At 41.8% G+C, this 27081-nt stretch overlaps 1 protein-coding gene across 1 annotated transcript in view; it reads left to right on the forward strand.

The window, feature by feature from the left end:
- The window catches only part of LOC148048938 (disintegrin and metalloproteinase domain-containing protein 2-like), a 46411-nt gene extending 22765 nt beyond the window's left edge, over positions 1-23646 (forward strand). Inside the window, exons 13-21 of the mRNA XM_087703501.1 lie at positions 6960-7055; positions 8195-8393; positions 9497-9602; positions 14766-14949; positions 15876-15956; positions 17100-17211; positions 18692-18875; positions 20321-20359; positions 23506-23646. Of these exons, the coding sequence (XP_087559627.1) occupies positions 6960-7055; positions 8195-8393; positions 9497-9602; positions 14766-14949; positions 15876-15956; positions 17100-17211; positions 18692-18875; positions 20321-20359; positions 23506-23512 (1008 nt within the window). The 3' untranslated portion in view covers positions 23513-23646. The remainder of the gene's footprint in view (positions 1-6959; positions 7056-8194; positions 8394-9496; positions 9603-14765; positions 14950-15875; positions 15957-17099; positions 17212-18691; positions 18876-20320; positions 20360-23505) is intronic.
- The last annotated feature ends 3435 nt before the right edge of the window (positions 23647-27081 follow it).

Here is a 27081-nt window from a genome sequence, read left to right on the forward strand (position 1 = left end):
GAGAGGGGGCCAGGGCCGTATGCCAGTTATCGGCTGCCTTCGGAGTCAGACATCAGGGAGGCAGACAAATTAATAAAGGGTTTTTTGTTGGGACAAGGAGTTTGCTTTGATTCACCACAGTTAGCTTACAAGGCCAACTTGCCATGGCCAACTCGCTGCAGGATAAAACTCTTGGGAAGCCTAGGTTAGAAAATCAGTGTAAGTCTTGTCCCACAGCGAGTTGTCCTGTGAGAAGATGGCCATGGGAAGCTGTCCTGCAGCGAGTTGGCCATGTAAGGTGACTGTGGTGAGTAAGCCATGATCAGTTGTCCGTGACAAGTTGGCCATGGCGAATAGAGCATGGCGAATTGTCATAGACCCTTATGAGATTGGTTTCTCTCCATCCATGATCCAAACAGTCTTCTCTGTGCTGGACAATTCATCAAATGGAACAGAGTTGCTTCCCGGAGTCGTGGGTGCTCCATCATTGGAATGTTCTGACCTAAGCTTCACCAAATCACGAAGCAGACGCCTTGTCCTGACAAAACCCCTTTTTATTAAGCTAATGAGAATTCCTCTCATTCACATCCAAACAGTCTTTCAAGGGTGAATTTACAACCATAGACCTCATCAGGCTTGGAGAGCTACCAGGCCGATATCTTCCAAACGCAATGCTGTACAAGGAAAAACTTGGCAAGGAGTCTCTGAGAGTCACGAACAAATCTTCACACTAATTAAGCAAACTAATTGTCTCCTACAAACTCCACTCCCCTTTTGGTCTTCTTTTTTAACTGAAAATTTAAAAAGCTTTTACAAATATTTACACCCCCCCTCCCCACCAGAACCCATCTCCCCCCCAACCCCCCCCCCCAAGTTCCCAGAGCAAATACAGGCTATAAATCTTTAACAATCATATTCTAAAATAAACTAAAAGAAACTTTAGCATCATCTTTCATTTGTACTTTAACTCCACTTTTGTTAATCTAGATTGAAACAAATTATGTCATTCCTTGCTTTTTCAGTCATAAGCTATCTGGAATTTCTTACTCCCATATTTATTTTGAATATAATCAATCCATCTTTCCCACTCCAGTTTATATTTCTCATCTGAACGATCCTTAAGATATGCTGATATTTTACTTTTAATGTCCATTCTTGAATAGTAGCCAAATCTTCCTTCTTCCAGTATTGCGCCACCAACAGTCTCTCTGCCGTTGTTAGGTTCAAAATCAAATTAGTCTCTATAACAGTACAATCAGTAGTTTACCTAACAAGAATAACTGAGGGGTAAACTTTATCCTCTTTTTAAAAATATTTTGCATAAGCCACCATATTTTTATCCAGAATGCTTTAAGCTTTTTACAAGTCCATCATATATGGTAATATGTAGCATCAACACAATCACATTTCCAGCATTTAGATTGTAAATTTGGATACATGCAAGCCAATTTTTTAGGATCTAAGTGCCATCTATAAAACATCTTGTAAAAGTTCTCTCTCAAATTTTGGGCTTGCGTGAATTTTACATTTCTTACCCATATCTTTTCCCATGTATCCAGCATTATTGGTTCTTCAAAATTTTGTGCCCACTTTATCATGCAGTCTTTAACTAATTCTGTTTCAGAATCCATTTCTATTAGAACATTATATAACCCTTTTATATGCATTTGACTTTGATCCCTAGTTTGTTTTAGTAGATTGTCCTCGTCTTGCGTAATACCAATTTTCTGATCTTTTTTCCATCTGGCCTGCAACTGTCCATACTGAAACCATGTTTGGATTACCTTTTCCTCTTTTAGTACATTCAAGGGTTTTAGCTGTAATACTCTATAGTAAGAAGCTGTCTGTATGTAGTTACATCCTGTTTTTGTGCTATACTTATGTTCTCTATCGCATGTCTGGGAATTGCCCACATAGGTATCTTATCATTTAATTTATGTTGATATTTTTTCCAGACACGCAATAAAGCATTCCTTAATATATGACTTTTGAAAGTCTTATCCACCTTCTTGTCGTATATCAAATAAGCATGCCAGCCGTGTATCAAGTCATGCCCCTTGATATTCAGTAATCTATCCTCTGTTGAATTAATCCAATCACTAATTATTGATAAAACTACTGCTTCATAGTATAGTTTTAAATTTGGCATTTTCAAGTCTCCTCTCTCACGTACGTCTTGCATTATTTTAAGTTTTATTCTCGGTTTCTTCCCTGCCCACACAAATTTGTTAATACCCTTCTGCCATTCAAGCAAGTTTGCATCTTTTTAAAGTTTTGGTATCATTTGAAAAAGAAATAAAAACTTAGGCAAGACATTCATTTTTAGTTTAGTTTAGTTTTATTAGAATTTGTAGGCCGCCCTTTTCCCTGAGGGGACTCAGGGCGGCTCACATAAAACTAGGAAGGGGGGGAATACAAACAACAAAATAGAGACATATAATAAAATAGTAGGCAACATGCATTCATCATTCGGGAGGGGATACTATCTTTATCCCCAGGCCTGACGGGCGAGCCAGTTCTTCAAGGCTATGCGGAAGGCCTGGACGGTGGAGAGGGTACGAATCTCCACGGGGAGGTCGTTCCAAAGGGCCGGGGCTACTGCTGAAAAGGCCTTGTAGTTGCCAGCCGACACTGGCTGGCCGATGGGATACGGAGGAGGCCTAATCTATGAGATCTTATCGGTCGTAGGGATGTAATTGGCAGAAGGCGGTCTCTCAAGTATCCAGATCCACTGCCATGTAGGGCTTTATGGGTGATTAATAGCACCTTGAAGCGCATCCGGAGATCAACAGGTAGCCAGCGCAGCTCGCGGAGGATAGGTGTTATGCGGGTGAAACGAGGTGCACCCGCAATCACTCGCGCGGCTGTGTTCTGCACTAGCTGAAGTCGCCGGATGCTCTTCAAGGGCAGCCCCATGTAGAGCACATTGCAGTATTCCAGCCTAGAGATCACAAGGGCCCGAGTGACTGTTGTGAGAGCCTCCCGATTCAGGTAGGGCCGCAACTGGCGCACCAGGCGAACCTGGGCGAATGCCCCCCTGGTCACAGCCGTTAGGTGGTGGTCAAATGACAGCTGTGGATCCAGGAGGACTCCCAAGTTGCGAACCCTCTCTGAGGGGTGTAAAATTTGACCCCCCCATTTTCACTGCTGCTATCCTTCCCAACAAAGACAATTGTAGTTTTTCCCAATTTTTCATCTCTACCTGTATTCTATGCCATAATGGTTCATAATTATACTTATATAGTTTCCCATTTGGCATTGTAATATAAACTCATAAATATTTAACCTTTTTAACTATCTCACATCCTGTTATTCTTTCTAGTTCTTCCCTTTGATTAGTGTTCATATTTTTAACTAACATCTTTGTTTTCCCTAGATTTATTTTAAACCCAGATACTTGGCCATATTGATTAATCATATTCATTAAGACCTTAGTAGATTTCCCTGGTTGGGTTAAAGTTATAACCAAGTCGTCCAAAAATGCTCATAATCTATATTCATGATGCCTAATCTTAATTCCATGTAAATCATCTAACTCCCGTATTTTATTCAGCAATAACTCCAAAGTTATAATAAACAATAATGGTGATAGGGGGCAACCCTGTCTTGTACCTTTCTCGATTTTAAAGGATTCTGTTAAGCTTCCATTGACTATGATTTGTGCTGTTTGTTCCTGATATATTGCATTGATTGATTGTAGAAAGTATTCTCCTATTTGCATCTTTTGCATTGTTTTCATTAAAAATTGCCAATTCACTCAATCAAATGCTTTCTCTGCGTCTAGAAATATAAGCGCTGCGGGGACTTGGTTATTCTTTCCCAAGTACTCCAATATATTAACAATTTGTCTTACATTACTTCTCATTTGTCTCCCTTGTATAAAACCAGTTTGATCATTATAAATCAGCTGCTGAGTAACCAACATCAGCCTATTCGCTAGTATTTTGGCAAAAACTTTATAATCTGTGTTGAATAATGATATAGGCCTATAATTTTTTGGCTGACTAAGATCTTGATCTTCTTTGGATATCAGGGATATAAAAGCTGTTCTCCAAGATGGAGGTACCTTCCTTCCATTTGGATTCTGTTAAATAATTCCTTAAGAGGTTCTACCATTTCTAATTTTAATTTTTTTTAGTAAACCGCTGTCAAGCCATCTGTGACTGGTGCTTTCCCAGCCTTTAACTGTTTAATTACCTGGAGGATTTCCCCCGAAGTTATTGGTTGATTCAATCTCTCCCTTTGCTCACCCTTAACTATAGGTATTTTTTCTTTGTCCAAGTATCTATCTATATCTAAGCCTTGTATTTTATCACCCGTGTACAATCCTGTATAAAATTCTAAGAAGGTCTTTTGGATCATATCCTGTTGATAAACTTCTTTACCTTTATAATATATATTTTGTATGCTACGAGATTTTTGTTTCTTCCTGGTCATATATGCTAACCATCTACCCAGTTTGTTTGCATTGCAAAAAGTATTATGTTTAGCATATAACAAAGTAGTAGCTACCTGATCTGACGTCAACATATTAAATTGCACTCGTAATAGGGTAATTGCCTCTTTTAACTTCTTGTCTCCTGGATTTAATATTAACTCCTGCTCTTTCTTCTTAATCTCTTCCTCTAGTTCTTTTCTTTTCTCCCCCTGTCTACGTCTATGTAATTTATTTAAATTTATTAGGACTCCTCTCATGTACGCTTTGCTTGCATCCCAAACCATTTCCATAGATGTACCCTTGTTCATATTAAAAACAAAATATTCCCTCAGCAATTTTTTACATTCATTGACATTTTTCTCATATCTAAATAAATTTTTGTTTAACCCCCAACACCTTCTAGATTCCTTCCCATATTCCAATTCCATCCAAACCGGGTTACGATCTGTTAAGGCTCTGGACCATATCTTTGTCTTCTTTACCTTAGAAAGCAAATAATTTGTAGTTAGTATAAAGTCAATCCTAGAGAAAGATTGATATCTATCAGAAAAAAATGTAAAGTCCTGTTCTTTAACATTTCTTTCTCGCCAGACATCTCTTAACTCCAAATCATCCATCATATCGAAGAAAGACTTAGGTAGTTTCGCTCGTGTTTGGATATTTTGCAGAAGACCCTTCTTATCCTTCTTAGTATCCAAAACTCCATTCCAATCACCCATTAATATGCAAGATCTGTAGTCCCATTGTATTAACTTAGTATGGAACATCTTGTAAAATTTCTCTTCTTGTTGATTAGGGGCATATACTCCCATTAAAAGTATCTTTTTCCCTTCTAGTAATAATTCTATTGCAATATATCTTCCTTGAGAGTCTGCTTCAATTAGGTCAGCTTTCATATCCTTTCTTAGGTATATAACTATACTATTTTTCTTCTCTGAGGCGGAGGTTACAAAATGTTGTCCAAGTCTTGCATTCATCAAGTATTTCTGGTCATTTGTTCTAATATGTGTTTCTTGTAGGCAAATTACATCATTCTTGAATTGTTTCAAATAATGGTTTTGTTAGCTTTCCAAATACCATGTAAAATTAAATCAGAGTCGAAGCCAAAACTATGCTTAAAGTTCCAATTTAATAAAGCAGGCATGTTGGCATAGCGCTATGGGATTCCGACTCTGGAAGTTACATCAGAATCCCACCCAGTTAAAAGTTTATGATCTTGCCCCCACACCCACAGTCCATCACATGGTCCAATCTTCTTCTTCCACGCTGGCATCTACGCCTAACTGCTTCCGGTCAGGTGTAAAGGTTTGGGAGACAAAAGATGACCTTGAGCTTCTAGGAAGGAATTTTTTATTTTGAAAACAACACATTCTACCCTTTGCTAAATCCCCCCCTTAATAAGAGTGTGGCAGGCCAAAGATTCTTAAAGGAACCGCTGCAGGCCTGACAGGTTTAGCTTTTTCCTTTTCTGTGGTGAATTTAAGCCATTGACATTCCAAGTTAAGAATTTAATTATCATCTTTAGCTCCCTGAAGCTTTTTAAGAGTCACCTGGAAATCCTGTAGTTTGGTTTTCGGCCTGGCTCCTCCCACTGCTTCTGAGCTAGTATCTATGGCTTCTTGAACCATTGCCTGAGTTTGTTGCTGAGCTTGTTGCTTCTTTAGTTCTTATTCCTTACGTCTGGTAACCGCTCAGGTTTGTCTTTGCTCCTTGTATCCTTCTGACTCCGCCAGAAGGTTCCAAACTTGGGCCACCTCTAATGATCCTTGAGTATTTTGCTGTCTGGTCTGTCCTTCTTGCTCCCTTTCTCTGGATCCTGGAGGTGAGGGGTGTCCAGCCTTTAGTACAATCTCTGGCCTTCCAAATTGAGTTGAGACAATATTTTTGTCCCAAGTATTTGACCACTAATCCGGCTGGAGCTTCCCATCTGTATTGTAACTGACGGTTTTTGAGTTCATCCACTAGGAATGCATAATCTTTTCTAGCTCTTAGCATTTTGGGTGGGATTACCTTCAAAACTATCACCTTCTGGTCCACAATCTGCAACTTGGTTTTATAAGACTCTTTTGGTCTTTATTCCCTATGGGAGGCCATTCACCATCCACATGTGCTTTTAGTCCCGAGTCGGCCCTTGTTCCTTAGCTGTTCCCTTCTCCTGGCAGCTCTGTGCTTGCACACATTGGGAGGAGGCTCCAGCTGTTCTTCTGCCCCACTGATCTCTGACTCCGAAGGCAGCTGGTAACCGTCGGACGGCCCTGGCCGCCCCTCTGCCTCTGATGCAGAACCCTCATCAGAGCCTTCCCCAGACTCCAGGACTGGCCCAGGTTCCTCCCCAACCTCCTCACTGTTCGAATCTGCTGCCAGCTCCACTGGTGGGCCACAACATGGAGGTTGTAAAAGAAAAGACTGGACATCTATTTTCCGGGAGGGTATCTCTGCTTAGGGCAGGGATTTGGATTAGAAAACCTCCAAGGTCCCTTCCAGCCAGATGATTCTGTGTTCTGTGATGCTCAACTCCCCTGTATATTGCTTTTGTTTGCAGGAATGTGAAAACCATCCTTGCTGTCAATCAGATTGCACCTTGAAAGCAGGGATGCATTGTGCCCAAGGAGACTGTTGCTCGCTGGGAAACTGCAGAGTAAGTGCCAGCCAAGGTGGGATGGAATGGAAGCCATGTTTCTTTTTCACCTCAGGGCCTTCGTTGCACAAGCACTACCGCCATCTTGGGTTTTTAAATTTTCTTTTATTTGACCCTCTACTGAAGATAGCATAAAAGAGCTGGAAGAGATTACTTGTTCTCACTGGCAGGAAATTTCTCCTTAGTTCTAGCTTAAATTGCTGATATGTTCCCATCTGTTATTTCTGGTCTTGCCTTCAGGTGCTTTGGAGAACAGGTTGGATTATTATTGCTGCTTCTTCTTCTTCTTCTTCTTCCTCTTCCTCTTCCTCTTCCTCTTCCTCTTCCTCTTCCTCTTCCTCTTCCTCTTCCTCTTCCTCTTCCTCTTCCTCTTCCTCCTCCTCCTCCTCCTCCTCCTCCTCCTCTTCTTCTTCTTCTTCCTCCTCCTCCTCCTCCTCCTCCTCCTCCTCCTCCCCGTCCCCTCCTCCTCCTCCTCCTCCTCCTCCTCCTCCTCCTCCTCCTCCTCCTCCTCCTTCTTCTTCATCATCATCATCATCATCATCATCATCTTCCCTCCTCCTCTTCTTCTTCCTCTTTCTCCTCTTCCTCTTTTTCTTCTCCTTCTTCTTCCTCTGCTTCTTCTTCCTGTTCCCTCCTTTTTCTCCTCCTCCTCCTCTTCTCTCTCTCTCTCTCGCCCCCCCCCTCTCCACTCTCATTTCTGTGTTTGATGTGGGTAATGAAACATCTCAAGAGAGGAGCTGCGGTGCTTCCCAACACTTTGGCACCACACTTCTCCCTAATACAATACAGGTAGTCCTACAGTAAGTCAAGGTCTAGAATGAATGAGTTGGAAGGGATCTTGGGGGTCTTCTAGTCCAGCCCCCTCTCAAGCAGGAGACCCTATACCATTTCAGATAAATGTAGTCTAGTCTCTTCTTAAAAACCTCCAGTGATGGAGCACCCACAAGCTCTGGAGGGAAGCTGTTCCACTGGTTATTTATCCTCACTGTTAGGAAGTTTCTCCTTAATTCAGTGTTTAGTTTCTCCTTAATTCTCCAAATTTGGACATCTACCCATTCTACACGTAGCTTGATTCCTGGTTTTAGTTAATTGACACGGAGTCCAATTAAGGCCACAGCCATATTCTTTCTGTCTCACAGTTGAAGGCCAAGGGAGCCTTATGCAGACCATTGGAGGACATGGATTGTGATCTCAAAGAATTTTGCAACGGTACCTCGGCCGAATGCTCAGAAAACCATTACGTGGAGGATGGACACTGGTGCGAACATCGAACTGGGATTTGCATGAAAGGAAGATGCCAAAGTGCGGATCGATGGTGCCGGAAAATATTTGGAACACGTAATACACGTTTCTCTCCATTTAACCTCTTTTGCTTTCCATCTTCGTTCTTTTCCACTGTGCTTTTCCAAAGGAGGGTAGAACTGAGCTCGGGTAGGAAAGGAATGAACAAGCCAGGGAAGGGCTGGGGGGATTACTCAGTCCTGAGATAAAGGGGAGGGCCCAGAAAGAAAGTCCAAGTAACCCCACCTTCCTTTTGTTCGGTAAGGGAGAAACATGGGCAGATATCCTGCCTACTAACAATAAAACACATTCGTGGACTATCTGCCATCGCTGTGTCCTAATCCGATCGACCTCAAAGGCTAACTATCAATCTTGAAAACCTCCCGCAGTTTTTCTCTGCTCCTGTGTTATCAAATCAAGCAGGGTTATTTTGATTTTCTTTCACGATTCCCACTTTCTTATCCCCTACAAGGCAGTGGGGAGATTCATTTTTTTTAAATTATTGGTTCTGTGGGTGTGGCTTGGTCGGTGTGGCAGGAGAAGGATACTGCAAAATCTCCCTTCCCTCCCCACTCCAGGGGAAGGATACTTCAAAATCTCCATTCCCTCCTCACTCCAGGGGAAGGATATTGTAAAATCCCCATTCGCTCCCCACTCCAGGAGAAGAATACTGTAAAATTTCCATTCCCTCCCCACTCCAGATTCCAAATAACATCCAAAATTAAATCAGAGTCCAAAGCAAAATATTGCTGAAAGTTGCAATTTATTAAGACAGCCATGTTGGCACATCTGTGAAAACCCAAATCTTGAAAGCTTCCTGGGTTTTCCCACCCAGTTGAAAGTTCAAGATCTTGCCCCCACACCACAAGTCCATCATATGGTCCAATCTTCGACTGCCATGCTGGCAGTTCCACCCATCCAGTTCTGGTCAGGTGCAGACTTGCAGAGACAAAGGATGACCTTGGCTTTCTAGAAAGAATTTTGTTTTGGCTACATATCATTTAACTCCGTACAATCCCCACTCCCAATTCCTCACTAATGAAACAGCATAGTGGAATAATAGAAAGTGTGGCAGGCCAAAGATCCAGAAAGGAATATGACTGCAGGCCTGACACATTGACTTCTCTCGTAAAGCTTTGGACCTGTGCCATGTTTTTCAGAATCGAAAAGTGGATCTCTCCAATGCTACGAAGAAATTAACAGTCAAAAGGACAGGATGGGCCACTGTGGTTCTACTGCAGGAGGATACAAGGACTGTCAGTGGCAGTATGTCAGAACATACTAACAAACTAACCACAAATCAAGGCTCTGCTTTATGACCGTGGTCACTCTCTCCAAATCCCCCAAAGATTATGCTATGGCATAGTTGTTCATTAATTAAATCGAGTTACTGTCATGACAGGGCAGACAATACAGCTGTCAGGAGTCAGAATTAGTTCCGTATCAAAATAATATTGTTGTGGCCTGTCAGCCACCAGCCCCTCCAGTAGCTGAATTAGAGGAGGAGGTGTGGGAGTTAGGGTCAGCATCAAGACAATCTGAGAGCTCCGAGGAGGAAGAGGGAATGGAGCTGGGAGGGGGAGAGAGAGTGAGAAACACAGACAGAGACAGAGACAGACAGACAGACAGAAGGAGAGAGACAGAGAGAGAGAGAGAGAGAGAGAGAAAGATACACAGATAGATAGACAGAGAGACAGAGACAGATAGAAGGAGAGAGACAGACACATACACAGACACACACACACAGACACACACACACACAGACAGAGACAGACACACAGAGAGAGACAAACAGATAGAGACAGAGACCAAGACAGAGAGACAGAGGGGGAATCTGGCCCATCTGTCAGCCCTCAGATGGAGAATCAATAACCCCCCAGGTGTGGAGGTGGCTGATGAGGAAGAGGAGGAACATCTGGGTCCAGTGCCTGACATGCAGATGCACAGAAGACAGAGGAGAGGAGAGCAGAGGAAATCTATGGGCCGGTCCTTGGGCTGGAAGAGTCACCACTACTAGCGAAGCCCCACCCTAGCTCTGTGGATAAAAGGCAGGGGGCGGAGATGAATAGATGTGGCAGACAACTATTTATCTCCCTGGGACAGACTTGTTAGCCTGTGGTGAGAGAGAAACTTTTTTGCTGGGCTGCCCGCACTCCTAATTAAAGGAATCTCTGAGTTCAGAGGGTTTGTTGTGTTTGGGGAGCTGGGTCAGAACAAATAATGCAGGTAGTCCTTGGCGTCCAACCCCAATTTTGGGAAATTGAGCCCAAAATTCATATTGTTGCTAAGTGAGACAGCTGTTAAGTGAGTTTGGCCCTATTTTTTATGACCTTCCTTGCCACCTTTGTTACCATCTTTACAGTTCATGGCAGTTCTTTATTGCTTTTCCTTACAAGGTTAATATGAATTTCCGACACAAAATTAAGGCACCAGACCAGAAGAAGATGTCAAATGGACTGGATTCACACAGTACGTGAAAAAGTGTTGTGTGAATCCAGCCCATTTGCCCGCAATGGGCTGGATTCCTTAATTTTGTGTCGGAAATTCATATTAACCTGTAAGGAAAAGCAGTCATCACAAATTAGTTGAGTAAATACCTATTTAGTAGATACAGTATTTATGATGCTCTCTGCTTGCCGAGATCTAATGTTTTGTGTATAGCATTTTGTGTATAAAATATAATATTTTATGAAAATAAAATCCAGCCAAGAGCCACAACAAGCCCTCAAAAACAACCCCTAAGATTTGGAAGCACATGTTTTGATCTAAAGCACATCTCCCTTTCATATAAAAATAAAAATACAATCATAGGGCTGGAAGGGGCCTTGGAGGTCCTCCAGTCCAACCCCCTTCCCAGGGCAGGATTCCTTATTCCGACTCTGGACAGATGGTGGTCCAAACTTTTCTTAAAAACCTCCAGCAGGGATGTACCTAAAATTCTGAGAGGCAAAACTCTCTTCATTCTTAACTTCCTTAACTCTTCCTCACCCAAGAAGCAAAAGACACAAGTCCCCTTTTGTGAACCAGCCAAGGTGATTAGGGGACTGGGGGCTAAATATATATGCTGAACAGTTGCAGGAACTGGCCATGGCTAGTCTAATGAAGAGAAGGACCAGGGGAGACAGGATAGCAGTCTTCCAATATTTGAGGGGCTGCCACAGAGAAGAGGGGTGTGTGTGTGTCAAGTTTTTTTCCAAAGTCTTAAAACCCTAGTAAAGACCACGCCTACAGTATTCTATCCAGTTTTGGTCATCGCACTGTAAAAAAGATGTTGAGACTCTAGAAAAAATGCAGAGAAGAACAACCAAGATGATTTGAAGATTGGAAGCTAAAATATACAATGAACAGTTGCAGGAACTGGGCATGGCTAGTCTAATGAAGAGAAGGACCAGGGGGGATATGAAAGCAGTCTTCCAATATTTGAGTGGCTGCCACAGAGAGGAAGGGGTCAAGCTATTGTTTTTGGATTTTTTTAAAATTTTAATTGAACAAAAAAACAAAAAAAGAATCATCCTTCATTACATCTTGTAGAAAGCGTGTCGATTGGTTACATATAACTTTCGTGCATTTCTTCCACAGTCATTACTTATAGTTCATATTAGATTATACACTTTTAAGTCAAAAATCTTTGTATATCTTACTATCAATGTACCACAATTCTCATTTGACTACAGTTATTTGAACATGCTTTTACCTCAAATCATTCATACTTAAAGACACAATCATATAATGTCATTCATGAGCTATTTCAAAAAGTCCTCCAATAATATTACACCTTTATAGCATCTTTTAAGTAAAAGTCAATTAATAAAGTTTCTAAGCCTTCCCCCCTTTTTTTCCAACTCACTGACTAAAATTTATATCCAAGTTACTTTGACCAATACCATAGCATGTATATATTGTTAAACAATGTCCATTAACATTTCCTTGTTGTTATTATAATTGGCTAAAAATCATTTACTATTTATGCCCCATCTCCTCTCATCAGCCCTCCCCCCCCAAAAAAACCCTTACACCTTTATAACAAGATCTAAATGAAAATTTGTTAATAAAATTTATAGGTTTTTTTCCCAAGTCACAATTTATAATTTATATCCAAATTTCTTTTATTAAATTGTCAATACATGTATATATCATTACGCTGTATCCATTATCATTTGATTATTATTATTTATGGTTAATTAATTGTTAGCGAGTAAACATTTAATAACAAACTAAAACAATCTAGGAGTTACAAAACTCCTACTTATTAATCATATAAAAAAAACAATCTAATTTTTTATTACCAACTTTCATTGTCAACCTGTATCTTTCCAGTAACAAAACAGTCTTATCTCTCTTGCCAATTGTAGAGTCAGTCTTCTTTGTATCTCCTTTATAAGGTTTTTAAAGGCTTCTCTCCGCACTTTTTTGCTTGAAGGGTCTCTCAGATAATCTCCTTGCCCACTAGTTGCTATTAAAGTTAACTTGTCTTTGTTTGTCAATCTTCCTTCTGAAAAAAATTCTCTTCTTATGTCTATCATCATTAGTATTTTTTTCTCTTCTGTGTCCTGGAATCTGGGGTAGAGCTCCAATTCATCGAATTCCCTTTTCCACATTCCCTTTCCATTTTCACCCACATTTGCTCCATTAATAAATTCATCTATTGTCTTATCTTTATCTTCTATATCTTTATTCTCCCTTTTAATTTTTGGAGCTCCAATACCATCATCTTTTGCTGTGAGGAAGACTAGTCTTTCCAGTTTCTTCTCAATTCTCCCATATCCTTCCAATAGATTTTGAATTCCAGCCAAGATATTTTGGAATTTTAAGGTTTCCTCATCTAAGTATTGACCCATATTTCCAAAACAGAAGAGAGAGAGAGAGAAAAAAACTAATAATGACTACCAGTCTAGTCTTCCAGGCCTCTCTTACTTTTATTTTAAATTGACTTAAACACAAGTTCTTTTATGCTCTTCAAAGGGGAAGGATTCTGTTCCCCCCTTCTTTCTTTCTTTCTTTCTTTCTTTCTTTCTTTCTTTCTTTCTTTCTTTCTTTCTTTCTTTCTTTCTTTCTTTCTTCTTTCTTCTTTCTTTCCCTGCCAAAATAATTCTCTGAGGCACCTGTGAAAACAGTTCATGCCCTTGGTTTTTTATCAGTTTTTGTAAACAAGTTGCAAACCCTTCAGCTGCAAAGTTAGTGAAGTCAAATAAAGAAAGAGATACGTTGTTTCAAACAACTCCGACTGGCAGTTAATTTTCACCTTCTGTAGGAAACAAAGTTCTTTAGATTGCTTTTAGTGTGATTTAATAATAAGTAGTAGGAAGAAATGTTAAAATAAAAATGAAGGTTTTAATCCACAAGTCAAAAAAATAAAGCAACAAGAAGCAGGAGAAAAAAATCAATCAGTTCACTTTAAGAGGAGAGATGAAGAACGTTACAAGCATTTCAATCCACAAAAAATAGTTACAATGACAAAGGAAAAGAAAAACTTTCCACAGTGATCCCATTAGGATTATTTTTGCCGCTCAGTTCTTTTGTTTAAGGATCTAATTTGGCTTTAAAGAAACATTTCTTTGGGCAGTCTTTAGCAAAATAGAAAAAATACCTCACCAGATGGACTCACTTTCTCTTTTCACTTCCTTCCTTCCAGAGCATCCTGATTTCATCAGCCTAGGGGCTGCCTTTTTACCCTGGGCATGAAGCACTTCCTTTGGGTTTAACAGGGATTTTGCGATATCCCTGAGACCAGCAAGGCTTTGTCTTCCTGATCACCATCTCTACAGGACAGTTTAGGTTTCAATGGACCCCCCAGCGGCAAAAGTGTCAACGGCGGTCTCAGAGTATCTAAGCCGCACGTTGTAACATCACGATGTGGCTCCTTCTTCTGGGGTCAAGCTATTTTTGATAGCACCTGAAGACCAGACAGGGAATAATGGGTGGAAACTGAATAAGGAGAGATTGAACCTGGAAATAAGGAGGAATTTTCTGACAGAGAGAACAATCAACCCATGGAACAGAAGTTGCATTTAGATGTTGTGGGAGCTTCCATCACTGGTGGTTTCCAAGAAGAGATTGAACTGCCATCTGTCAGAAATGGTGTAGGATCTCCTATTTGGATAGGGTTGAGGTTGGACTAGATGACCCAAAGGTGCCTCCCAACTCTGTTATTCTATTCTAAAATGGCTTCTACTGTACTGCCATAAAATGGCTTCTATTGTACAGTGCAGTGGAGTTGCCATGGTAAAGGCTTCACAGTACTCCACAAGTTGTTTAAGCCACAAATCTGGCTTAAACAACAACAACAAAAGGAACGAACAAACAACTTTAACCTATCCTCAAACAAACCCAACTGTATGTTGACCGAGGTTAGAATATTTGATGTTCGGGACACTGATAGCAGGTGTGAAACTGTGCTTCACTCTCTGTTTCTTTATATTCCACCTGCAGAGATCTGAGGTGTGGAAAACTGGTTTGCGACTATCCAAATAGAGTCCCTTTCTTTTTGGAAAGCGCCGCCATCATTTACGCCAAAGTGCAGAATCGCTTATGTGTCACTTTAGACTATTTGAAGGGGCCGGGCATAAAAGATCCCTTCCTGATTCACGATGGTACCGTCTGCGGAGAAAACAAGGTAAAGGTCTGAATTTGGGATACAAAAGCCGTAGGGTATGTGTGGCTCAGGGGCTCCTCACAATGGTTGGACTCTTTGTCTTCTACCCTAGTATGGTTCTTCTCTACCCCAAGGGGATCCAGAAAGTCAAAAGGTTGCTTTGATTCATTCTCTCTTTCTCATTTTCTCTTTCCCTCTCTTTCTCTCTCTCCCTCTCTCTTTCTCTCTCTTTCTCTCCCTCTCTCTTTCCCTCTCTCCCTCTCACTCTTTCAGTTCCTTTCTTTCTCTCCCTCTCTCTTTCTCTCTCTCTTTCTCTCCCTCTCTTTCTTTCTCTCTCCCTCGCTCTCTTTCTCTTTTTTCCTCTCTCTCCCTGGCTCTTTCTCTCTCCCCCTTTCTCCCTCTCTCTCTCGTTCCTTCTCTTTCTCTCCCTCCCTCTCTCTTTCTCTTTTCCCCTCTATCCACCCTCTCTCTTTCTTTCTCTCCCTCCCTCTCCTCTTTCTCTTTCTTTCTCTTTGTCTTTCTTTGTCTCTCTTTCTCTCCCTCACTCTTTCTCTCTCCCTCTTTCTCTCTTTCTCTTTCTCCCTCTCTCTCCCTCTCTCTTTCTCTCTCTCATCCTCTCCCTTCCCCTGCCCTCCCCTCTCTTTCTCTCCCTCTCTTTTTCTCTCCCTCCCTCCTGTCCCTCCCTCACACTCATACAGATCTTCCCTTGCCACTAGTACTGAATGATATTCTACTTCTGGTTGTGTAAATTTTATTTAGCGAAAAATTTTTTGTGGGGTCCTTGGTGCTCTCTGAGTTTGGTTGCTTTCTTGCAGACGGACAGCTGCTCTGAATTGTCCTGTGGCGACATTGTTCCAGTTCAGGTTTAAATATGCTTGGAATGAGCACATGTCTATCATCGGGGGGGAAATTATTTTTTTCTAAAAAATCCCTTTTCCTCTTTTAAGATTTGCATGAATCAGAAGTGCGTCGATCGAGCTGTAATCAGAACAACCTGTAATCCACAATTAAAGTGCCACGGGAAAGGAGTGAGTCAATAATAACACTTGCACTGTCAAGTTCACTGTTGCACACCTACATTGATTTCGCCATCACACCTTCTCCTGGGGCAATTATAGGACATGTCCCTTTTGAGGAGCGGCAAATGATCACTCCTTGGGGGGAAGGGTAAAACAATTTTAGCTGGCTGACATGATAGCGGTGTTCCAATATTTGAGGGGCTGCCCCAGAGAGGAGGGGGTCAACTTATTCTCCAAGGCACCTGAAGCCCAGACAAGGAATAATGGATGGAAACTGAACAAGGAGAGATTCAACCTAGAGATAAGGAGGAATTTTCCGACAGTGAGAAAAATACACCAGGAGAACGACTTGCCTTCAGAGCCAATGCAATCCTAAATTGCATTAACAGAGGGATACAGTCAAGATCAAGGGAGGTATTTATACCACTCTATAAAGCATTAGTAAGGCCATACCTAGAATCCTGCATCCAGGTTTGGTCACCACGCTATAAAAAAGATGCTGAGATTTTAGGAAAAGGTGCAGAGAAGAGCAACAAAGAGGATTAGGGAACTGGAGGCTAAAACATACGAAGAACAGTTGCAGGAACTGGGCATGGCTAGTCTAGAGAAGAGAAGGACCAGGGGAAACATGATAGCATTCCAATATTTGAGGGGCTGCCACAGAGAGGAGGGCGTCAAGCTATTCTCCAAAGCACCTGAAGGCCAAACGAAGAAGAATGGATGGAAACTGATCCAGAAGAGATTCAACCTGGAAATAAGGAGAAATTTTCTGACAGTGAGAACAATCAACCCGTGGAAAAGAAGTTGCCTTTGGAAGTTGTGGGAGCTTCATCCCCAGAGAAGGGACTGGACTGCCATCTGTCAGGAATGGACCTAGATGACCTACAAGGTCTCTTCCAACTCTGTTAATCTGTTAGTTAGAAACAAGGGAAGGTGGTGCTGGTAAATTGACAGCCATTTTGTGAGGGCACCCCAGCCGGCACTCGACACTCCTTGTGGGATCTCAGGCATGAAAATATCAAGGATTCCTGCATCCCCACCCCACCCTCAAGATTGGAAGGGTGGGTGGGAAATGCTGGAGTGGAAGAGGGAGCTGAGACCAGGCAAATAATGGTGTTTTTCTTCCCTTCCTCTTTCTCGGATGCAATTCAGAAGTGCAACAACAAAGGCAATTGTCACTGCAACCCAGGCTGGGCTCCTCCGGAGTGTGATGTATCAGATGAAGGAGGCTTAGGCGGAAGCATCGATAGCAGTTTCCGAAGCGGTGGGTTTCCTTACTTCTACATATTTTGACAAGGAGAAGTTGTGCTTAACCCTTGTGGCGCAGGCAGGGGTGCCTGCAGCAAAACAGGATAGGTTGTGGCTGGCTCTGCCCTGCAGCAATAGCACCAGGGGTGGGCTGTGACAGGTTCGCCCACCTTCGGGAGAACCCGTAGCTAAAGTTGTGACCGGTTCGGAGAACTGCCAAAACAGGGGTGAATTCTAGCAGGTTCTGATGGGTTCAGGAGAACTGGTACTGGAAATTTTGCGTAGTTTGGAGAACTGGCACATACCACTTTTCCTTTCCCTTCCTTCCCTTCCTTCCCTTCCCTTCCCTTCCCTCCCTCCCTCCCTCCCTCCCTCCCTCCCTCCCTCCCTCCCTTCCTTCCTTCCTTCCTTCCTTCCTTCCTTCCTCCCTCATTTCTCTTTTCTTCCCTTGTAAAAGAGCTATCCTTCCTTCCCTCTCCTGGTTTTCCTTCCTTCCTTCCTTCCTTCCTTCCTTCCTTCCTTCCTTCCTTCCTTCCTTCCTCCCTCCCTCCCTCCATCCCTCCCTCCCTCCCTCCCTCTTCTCTCTTCTCTCTTCTCTCCTCTCTCCTCTCTCCTCTCTCCTCTCTCCTCTCTTCTCTCTTCTCTCTTCTCTCTTCTCTCTTCTCTTCCCTTGTAAAAGAGCTGTCTTTCCATCTCCTGGTTTTCCTTCCTTCCTTCCTTTTCCCCTCCCTCCCTCTTCTCTCTTTTCTTTTTTCTTTCTTTCCTTCCTTCCTCCCTCTTCTCTCTTTTCTTCCTTTGTAAAAGAGCTATCCTTCCTTCCTTCTCCTTGTTTTCCTCCCTCCCTCCTATTCTTCCTGACCTTTCTTCCTCCCTTCCTCCCTCTTATTCCTCCCTCCCTCTCCCCTTCCCTTCCCTTCCCCTCTTTCCCATTTCACAAGGTGTTTTTTAGGGGCGTGGTGTATGCTGCAAATAGAATTTATTGACGGTATAATTTTATTATGATGCTTGAAGTTCCACTTTTGGTTTGAGTGTTATACTGAGCTTGGATTTTGCCTGATTCGAAGTGGCATCATACTTTGATTGAAAGTTGCGCAGAAAGGTTGCTAATTGCCTTCTGGATTCAGTTTAAACAGTTGATCATTTTAGGTACTTGATAAGTAAGATTTGTTGATATGAAGGAATAAGGAATTTTAGGGATAGGTGATGTAATTTGTAAGGACAGAAGCAACTTAGAACTGAGGAGAAATTTCCTGACAGTTAGAACAATTAATCAGTGGAACAGAAATTGCCTCCAGAAGTTGTGAATGCCGGAACACTGGAAGTCTTTAAGAAGATGTTGGACAGCCATTTGTCTGAAACGGTATAGGGTTTCCTGCCTAGGCAGGGGGTTGGACTAGAAGACCTCCAAGGTCCTTTCCAACTCTGCTATTGTATTGTCTATTGTATTGTATTACTTTCCTTAGAACAATTTTACATTGTTGTTCTTTCTTTTCTAGTTGTAGTCCGGAGCAATAATCAGCCCAAACCATTTTCAACAAGAAACTGGCTTCTTGTGGGTTTCTTTGTCTTTCTGCCCGTTGTGTTTGGCGCCCTCATCTTGGCCATCAAACTGAGAGAAGCTTTATTAAACCCCAGTGTGGATGAGGAAAAAGACGAGGAGGAAGAATATGACACAGAAGGGTAAAGCAACGAGGCTAGAATTTTCAGTGCAACCTTCTCAGAATAACAGAAGAGTTGGAAGGGACCTTGGAGGTCTTGTAGTCTAACCACCTTGCTCAACTGTCTTCCTTTGGGGGAGGGGAGATGAAACGGGAAGAATATTTTGTTTTTGCAAACCTGAATGACTGTTGTAGGGAGCACTTGTTCTCCCTCCTCCCTCCCCCCTCTCCATCCATCTATGTCTATGTCTATGTCTATGTCTATGTCTATGTCTATGTCTATGTCTATGTCTATGCCTATGCCTATGCCTATGCCTATGCCTATGTCTATGTCTGTCTGTCTGTCTGTCTGTCTATCTATCTATCATCTAATATCTATATCTGTATCTGTATCTGTATCTGTATCTGTATCTGTATCTGTATCTGTATCTCTATCTCTATCTGTATCTCTATCTCTATCTCTATCTCTATCTCTATCTCTATCTCTATCTCTATATCTATATCTATATCCGTGACCCGTTAAACGCGGTCCACAAAAGCGCGCTCGTCGAAAGCGCGCATTTGACGTCATCACAGCGCGACGAAAAAAATTAAAAATTGAAATAAAATTAAAATTAAAGCAAGCCGATTCACATAAAGGTAAGGGTTAGGTTTAGGGTTAGGGTTAGGTTAAGGGTTAGGTTTAGAGCGTTAGGTTTACGTTTAGCGTTAGGTTAAAGGTTAGCGTTAGGTTTAGCGTTAGGTTAAGGGTTAGGTTTAGGGTTAGATTTAGGCTTAGGTTAAGGGTTAGGTTTAGGGTTAGGTTTAGGGTTAGGTTTGGGGAGGTTAGGGTAAGGTTTTCGCTTTATTTTTACATTTATCGATCACAGTGCGATGTTTTCGTTGCGCTGTGATGATGTCACGTACGCGCTTTCGTCGAGCGCGCTTTTGTCTACCGCGTTTTGTGGTGGAACCATCTCTCTCTCTCTCTCTCTCTCTCTCTCTCTCTCTCTCTCTCTCTCTCTCTCTCTCTCTCTATCTATCTATCTATCTATCTATACCTATATTTATATCTATATCTATCAGCTATTATTCATCTATCAATCATCTGTCTGTCTGTCTGTCTGTCTGTCTGTCTGTCTAATATGCGGCCATTCTTACCTAGATGTGACTATAGGCATTTAACAATCAATAAAAACAACAATAGAAAATATTAAAACAATGAATAGTAACACTAAAATCGATTTGAAGTTGACAAGAACTTCTATTCTATTCTATTCTATTCTGTTCTGTTCTGTTCTGTTGTGTCCTACTCTACTCTACTCTACTCTACTCTACTCTACTCTACTCTACTCTACTCTACTCTACTCTACTCTACTCTACTCTACTCTACTCTACTCTACTCTACTCTACTCTACTCTACTCTAAAAGTTTCACATGTTCCCCAAAGGATTATTTTAAAAATGCATATCTTTCTTCCTTTTGCAGATCAAAATTTCCAGAAGCTCACGAGTCAGCGAGTGCAAGGTAGATTTCTGATGCTGCATTCTTTACCTGTCCCTGTTCCCTTTTGGTTTAAATAAGTGTGGAGGGCCATGGCTCAGTGCAGTCACCTGGCCAGCCATTCCAGATGCCTCTAGAAAAACCCTCAATGACTTAAACAGTCAATGGTGACATTTGCACAGAGTACTTGAGTTTATTGTGGAATTAACCTTATGGACTGGGTTGCCTCATACAGCCATAAACTAATATAGAATAACAGAGTTGGAAGGGACCTTGGAGGTCTTCTAGTCCAACTCCCTGCCTATGCAGGAAACCCTACACCACTTCAGACAAATGGTTATCCAACATCTTCTTGAAAACTTCCATTCAAAACTTCTGGAGGCAAGTAGTTCCATTGATTAATTGTTCTAACTGTCAGGAAATTTCTCCTTAATTCTAAGTTGCTTCTCTCCTTGATTAGTTTCCACCCATTGATTCTTGTCCTGTCCTCAGGTGCTTTGGAGAATACCTTGACTCCCTCTTCTTTGTGGCAACCCCTGACATATTGGAACACTGCTATCATGTCTCCCCTGGTCCTTCTTTTCATTAAACTAGCCATATCCATTTCCTGCAATCGTTCTTCATATGTTTTAGCCTCCAGTCCCCTAATCCTCTTCGTTGCTCTTCTCTAATCCCAAAGATTGGATTGGTGGACCATGGTAAATCAAGAAAACATGGCCAAGCATAGAAGTTGGGGAGGGTGCAATGTGCTAGCTTTCCTTCCCACTTCATGTGGTTGAACATGGGGTGTGAAAAGAATGGAGTACAGCATTAAAAGCGTGAGCTCAGGAAACCTCTCCCAAGGTGAGCCATGTCCAGAATAACTCTGAACAGAAGGGACCTTGGAGGTCATTTAATCCAGCCCCCTGCTCAAGCAGGAGACCCTATAATGCAGGGCTGTCAAACTCCCAGCCTGCAGGCTGAATGCGTCATGCGCTGGCCACGCCCATGCCGGTTAAACAAATGGGGGAAAAAGCTCTGATACATCATGTGACATCATCATGATGATGTGAGTTTAACATCCCTCCTGTAACATTTCAGACGTGTGGCTGTCCATTCTCTTCTTAAAAACCTCCAGTGATGGAGCACCCACAACTTGGGAAGGCAAGCTGTTCCACTGGTTAACTGTTCTCACTGTTAGGGAATTCCCTTGTTCTAGGTTGCTTCTCTCCTTGATTGGTTTCTATCCTGTTTTGGCCCTCCAGTGGCCAGCAGAGCGGGCAGCAGATTTGGACAGTGAGGAAGTTGGGAAGGAACCTGGGCCAGTCCTGGAGACTGGGGAAGGTTCTGATGAGGGCTCTGCGTCGGAGGCAGAGAGGGGGCCAGAGCTGTATGCCAGTTATCAGCTGCCTTCGGAGTCAGACATCAGTGAGGCAGAAGAACAGCTGGAGCACATGTGCAGAGTTGCCAAATGGAGGGAACAGCTAAAGAACAGGGGTCAACTTGGGAGTAAGGCCACAGGTGGTCGGTGTCCCAGAGGAAATAAAAGAGGAGCAAAAGGGGAGTGGAGTTTGCAGGAGACAATTAGTTCGCTTAATTGGCTCGTGACTCTCCGAGGCCCCTTGCCACGTTTTGCAGATATCAGCCTGGCAGCTCTCCAAGCCAGATAAGGTCTGTGACTATAAATCCTCCCTTGAAAGACTTTGCTGGATGTGAATGAGCAGAATTCACAATTAATAAAAGGGTTTCTTGTCGGGACAAGGAGTTTGCTTCATGCTCTTGGGAGTCCTGGGTCAGAACATGATGTCCAGGCATAGCAAAATCCCCTGAAGCTTGGAAACAGGACTTATCAAAGTGTACAATTTTCTCTTGAGCATTCTGAAAATCCCCAAATTCCTTCTCCATTCTTTCTTTCAACATCCTTTTGTCTGGTGACGATTATGAAAGAAGGCGGTTAATAAGGTTTTGCATGAAGAAGGGTCCTAAATAGATTTTCCCCTGGTCTCTCCCTGGGGTGGAATTCTAAGCTGTGATATTTACAATGCGAGCATTGTGTCCCTCCAGTGATTATGCAGGCAGTATGTTCTTCTGGATCAGCTAAATCTGCTTTAAATCTCATCAGGTCTTGACTGATCAGCATCAAAAAAATCTAGGTATTACTCCATCCCTAATTTCACTGATGGCCCTCAGGGATCTAGACTGGGAGACAAGATTTGTATGGCTTGTAGGAAGTTACAACCAACTTTGTTGTATTTAAGTACAATGACAATAAAGATTATACTTATTATGTTAGCACCCACTCCTCTCCTAGAAAAATGAAATATTTTAGGAAACATAAACAAGAGCAGAATATTCCCCCTGAAATGGAGGCAGAAAGTCAGCCCCCCCCCAACTTTGTCAATGGGCCATTAAGGCCTGAGCCAGTCCATTCTACATAACAAAGATCTACTCCCTTCAGGCAGAGCCATAATAGGAATCCAAAGCCCTTCCACAGCATCATCACCCAACAAGAGTCATCCAAGCTTGGGACTCAGGACAGCCTACAGAGTTGCCCCTGCATGGCCCCATAGGAGTCTGACAACCAATCCCAATCAGAATGAAAACTCAAATTCAAAGCCCAACAGAGGGTATAAATCTTTCTCTCTCTCTCTGTCTCTCTCTCTCTCTGATGCTCTCTGACACTCTCTGTCTGTCTCTGTCTCTCTGTCTGTCTCTCTGTTTCCCTCTCTGTCTCTCTCTGTTTCCCTCTCTGTCTCTCTCTGTTTTTCTGTCTCTCTCTGTCTCTTTGTCTCTCTCTCTGCCTCTTTCTGTGTCTCTCTGTCTCTCTGTCGCTCTTTGTTGCTCTGTCTGTCCCTGTCTGTCTTTGTCTTTGTCTTTGTCTCTCTCTCTCTCAAACCATGTGTTCCTATCCACCATTAAAAGCCATCTTTCCAAACAGCCGCCATTGTTTGCAGTGTCTTTCTCCCCATTTGGAACTGAACCCAGAAGGACATTTCTTCCATCAGGCTTATATTTTGGATTTTGACCACCTTCCATGTAAGACACAACTAGCTAATTTGAAATATTTGAAATAGCACAGGAATGGTGCGGTATGGTGGGAAGAAGGAATAGCAATCAATTTGCATGGATTTGCCACCTGGTATCTATTTCCATTAACTTCTCTCCTCTGTTTTTGCTCTTTCTTTTTGTAGTGTATAGACAGCGACCCCAGAAGCTGCCAGAAGGTGGACCAATTTCCAAAAGGTTACAAAAGATCCTCAGGAAAACAAAAGCCATTATCCCTCCCCATCTGTCTGAGTCCTCCTCTTCATCTCTTACTTTATACTGTAATATAATTCTTCAAACAGTTCAGTATCTACAATAAAAAGCTTTTATGCTACAGTACCATGACCATGTTGGTTGTGTGGATGAAATTATGTGAGCCTGAGGAAAATGTGGTAAGTTAAGAGTAGAGTGAATCTGGCCCCCAAGAAAGTACTTTTGATTTACAGTGTCAGGTTTCCAAACAATGCCCTAATTGATTTATGAGTCTCAAGCCAAGTTTCAAAAGAAAACTAGTCATTTATTAGGAGTACCATTGGGCAAGATCTTATGCAGTCAGATCTGAGCCTTTTTTAAATTATAGCTGAACTTTACCCCTGTTCCTTCCCTCCCCTTAGTCTGTGTCATAAATCACATTCTCCAATGAGGTACACCCCTCCCAAACCTGCTGCAGTAATCTGAGATCTGACTCTAGCAGAAACTATGCATGGAATGCGCTCCCCCACTTCCTCACCATGGCAACTTTATGAGTTGACATTCGGCTCCCCTCATTTTCCAAAAGCAACCTTTTGGTTGACATATGGAGTTTGAAAAAGATTTTTAAATGGATTTTATTTAGCCCACCAAGTGTGCGTGAGACCCAGCTTAGTTTTAAATCTCAACACCCACAGCCAGTTCCGTGAAGTGTGCCATAGTATTTTAAGATCAGAGAACAACTAGAGAATTTGCTAGTGAAATGTCACAACTGGGAGGAAGGAATGAGAAAGGTTACAGGGTATCCTTAATTTACAACCATTCATTTAATGACTGTGTCAAGGTTCTGAGGGATGCCTTAATTAGCTCATGCGCCTCCAGCCAGGTTTCTAAAGAAAACCAGTTATTTATTAGGAGCAACATGTCAGCACGTACCTGAGCGAAGTCAGCTCTGCCCCCACATAATTTATGGCCCAACTATGACCCTGTTTCCCCCCTCCTCCCAGGGTGTGTCATAAATCACACTCTCCAACAGAGGACTTTTGTGGGCTGTAGGCAACACGCCTCTCCAGCTGGCTCTGCTAACCTGAGATTCAGCCTTGAGAAAGGTATGCATGGAATGTGCCTCTGCTCGTGGCTGCCGAGCTGCTCCGTTCGTTCTCTCCTCTCCTGTCTATGGCAACTTGAGAGCAGATCAGGGATGCTTTATGAGTTTACAGACCGTTTGAAATTACAATGGCACTGGAAAAAGTGACTTATGACCATTTTCCCCAGTTATAACCATTGCAATATCCCCATGGTCACGCGTTCAGAATTTGGACATTTGGCAACTGGCTCTTATTTCTGACGGTTGCAACGTCCCAGGTTCATGTGATCCCCTTTTGTGACTTTCTCGATAAATCACAAATCAACAGGGAAGCCAGATTCACTTAACAACTGTGTTATTAACCTAACAAGTGTTATGATTCGTTTAACAACTGTGGCAAGAAATTTTACAACGGGACGAAAGAACCTGCTTTACAGCCATCTTACTTAACCACAGAAATATTAGGCTCAATGGTGGTCATAAATGTAAGATTACCATGTATAAAGGATTACCTTATGGGACAATGCACCCCCCTGATACCCTTACTAGCTAGATGTGATGGGGAAAAACAATAAGATTTGCTAATTTTAATTTATTGCACAGCTAAGTTAAATCTTGCAAATCTGAACATACATTGCTCTCTCTTCTCTTCTTCTATCAACACTATCACTAAGTGTTGTATCTTATGATTCTTGATTAATGTATTTCTTTCTTTTTTTCTTTTATGTACCCTGAGAGCGTCTGCACCAAAGACAACTTCCTTGTGTGTCCAAACACTTGGCCAATAAAGAATTCTATTCTATTCCTATTCCCTATTCTATTCTATTCTATTCATATTCCCTATCCTATCCTATTCTATCCCTATCCCTATCCTATCTTATCCTATCTCTATTCCTATTCCTATTCCTATTCCTATTCCTATTCCTATTCCTATTCCTATTCCTATTCCTATTCCTATTCCTATTCCTATTCCTATTCCTATTCTATTCTATTCTATTCTATTCTATTCTTATTCCCTGTTCTCCTCTCCTTAGTTATCCATATATTAACTGCTTCTTGAATTATATTTGCACAAAATTGGAAAAGTGAAGAGATACCTACAGATGAGAATGTGATTAGGAAAATATTAGAATGCACAGAAATGAATAGATTAACACTGGCAATTAAGGAGAAAGAGCAAACTGGTTGCCAATGGTTAAATAATAAATATGGGAGTTAGAAATAAGGAAACAAAATAAAGAAGATATGTTAAAAGAGATAGATAAATATTATGACTAGTATGTTGAATATTATTATGTTAATATTGTAGAATTAAATGTGGAATATTATTATGTTCAAGACTGCAGAATCAATATTAATTTAATGAAGGATGTTGTAATTTTGATTATTGTGTAACAAAAATATTTGTACCCAGACAACACACTGTTCAACTGAAGATGGAATGATTATATTAAAAAATAAACTTTTTATTATTATTAAATAAAATCAAGGCCAGGCACACTGGCACAGGGGGAAAATATTCTGAATTGACATTTCAATATTTACATCAGCATATGCAAAATGTTCTTTCAACAGCTCCTTCGGCAATATGCAAACAACCAGCGTAGATTAAGTGTCCAACAAGCCACAAATATTTCTTGAAGGGAGCATTAGAATTCTAAAGTCTCAAGTAGGGAAGATTTCCCATCATCACTTCGTATCCAACCTTTCTCCCTGGAAGTAAGCAGGGGTTGAACTTTGGACATCTGTAAGCAAATTCTGAGGTTTGGCTCACCTTAGCTTGCCAACAATCTTCTTGTTATCTAGGGGGTCTTACAGAACAAGAACACAAGTGTTGGGGAAAGAGTGTTTCTGCAATTCACACTAACAAATGTTTAATCCAGCATTCTCCACGGGCAAACAGAGATAAGATGGTGATTACCCAGAGCCAACATCAGATGACAAGGATGTGTCCTGTTTAATAACTGAATTAGAAGTTCAGCTGAACTATCCCAGATTTCCTGACACCCTATAATCAATGAACTGCAAAACAAGCAAACATTAAACAACCAAAGAATCTCCACAACCTCTTCCACCATCACTGATAGTCAGAGGTGGGTTCTGGCAGCCGCCCAAAACAAGATGGCACCGCCAATCATCATGGTTGCTTTTCTCTGCACTTTTTCTAGAGTCTCAACATCTTTTTTACAGTGTGGTGACCGAAACTGGATGCAGGATTCTAGGGGTGGTCTTATTAAGGCTTTAAGACTTTGGAAAAAAGCTTGACCACCTCATCTCTGTGTCAGCCTCTCAAATATTGGAACACTGATATCATGTCTCCCCTGGTCCTTCTTTTTATTAAACTAGACCTACCAAGTTCCTGCAACCGTTCCTCATATGTTTTAGCCTCCAGTCCCATAATCATCTTGGTTGCTCTTCTCTGCACTTTTTCTAGAGTCTCCACATC

The sequence above is a fragment of the Thamnophis sirtalis genome, unplaced genomic scaffold (genome assembly GCF_051295495.1).
Source record: "Thamnophis sirtalis isolate CommonGarterSnake01/CBP01778 unplaced genomic scaffold, rThaSir2_p1.2 scaffold_2, whole genome shotgun sequence".
In the NCBI taxonomy this organism is placed as follows: Eukaryota; Metazoa; Chordata; class Lepidosauria; order Squamata; family Natricidae; genus Thamnophis; species Thamnophis sirtalis.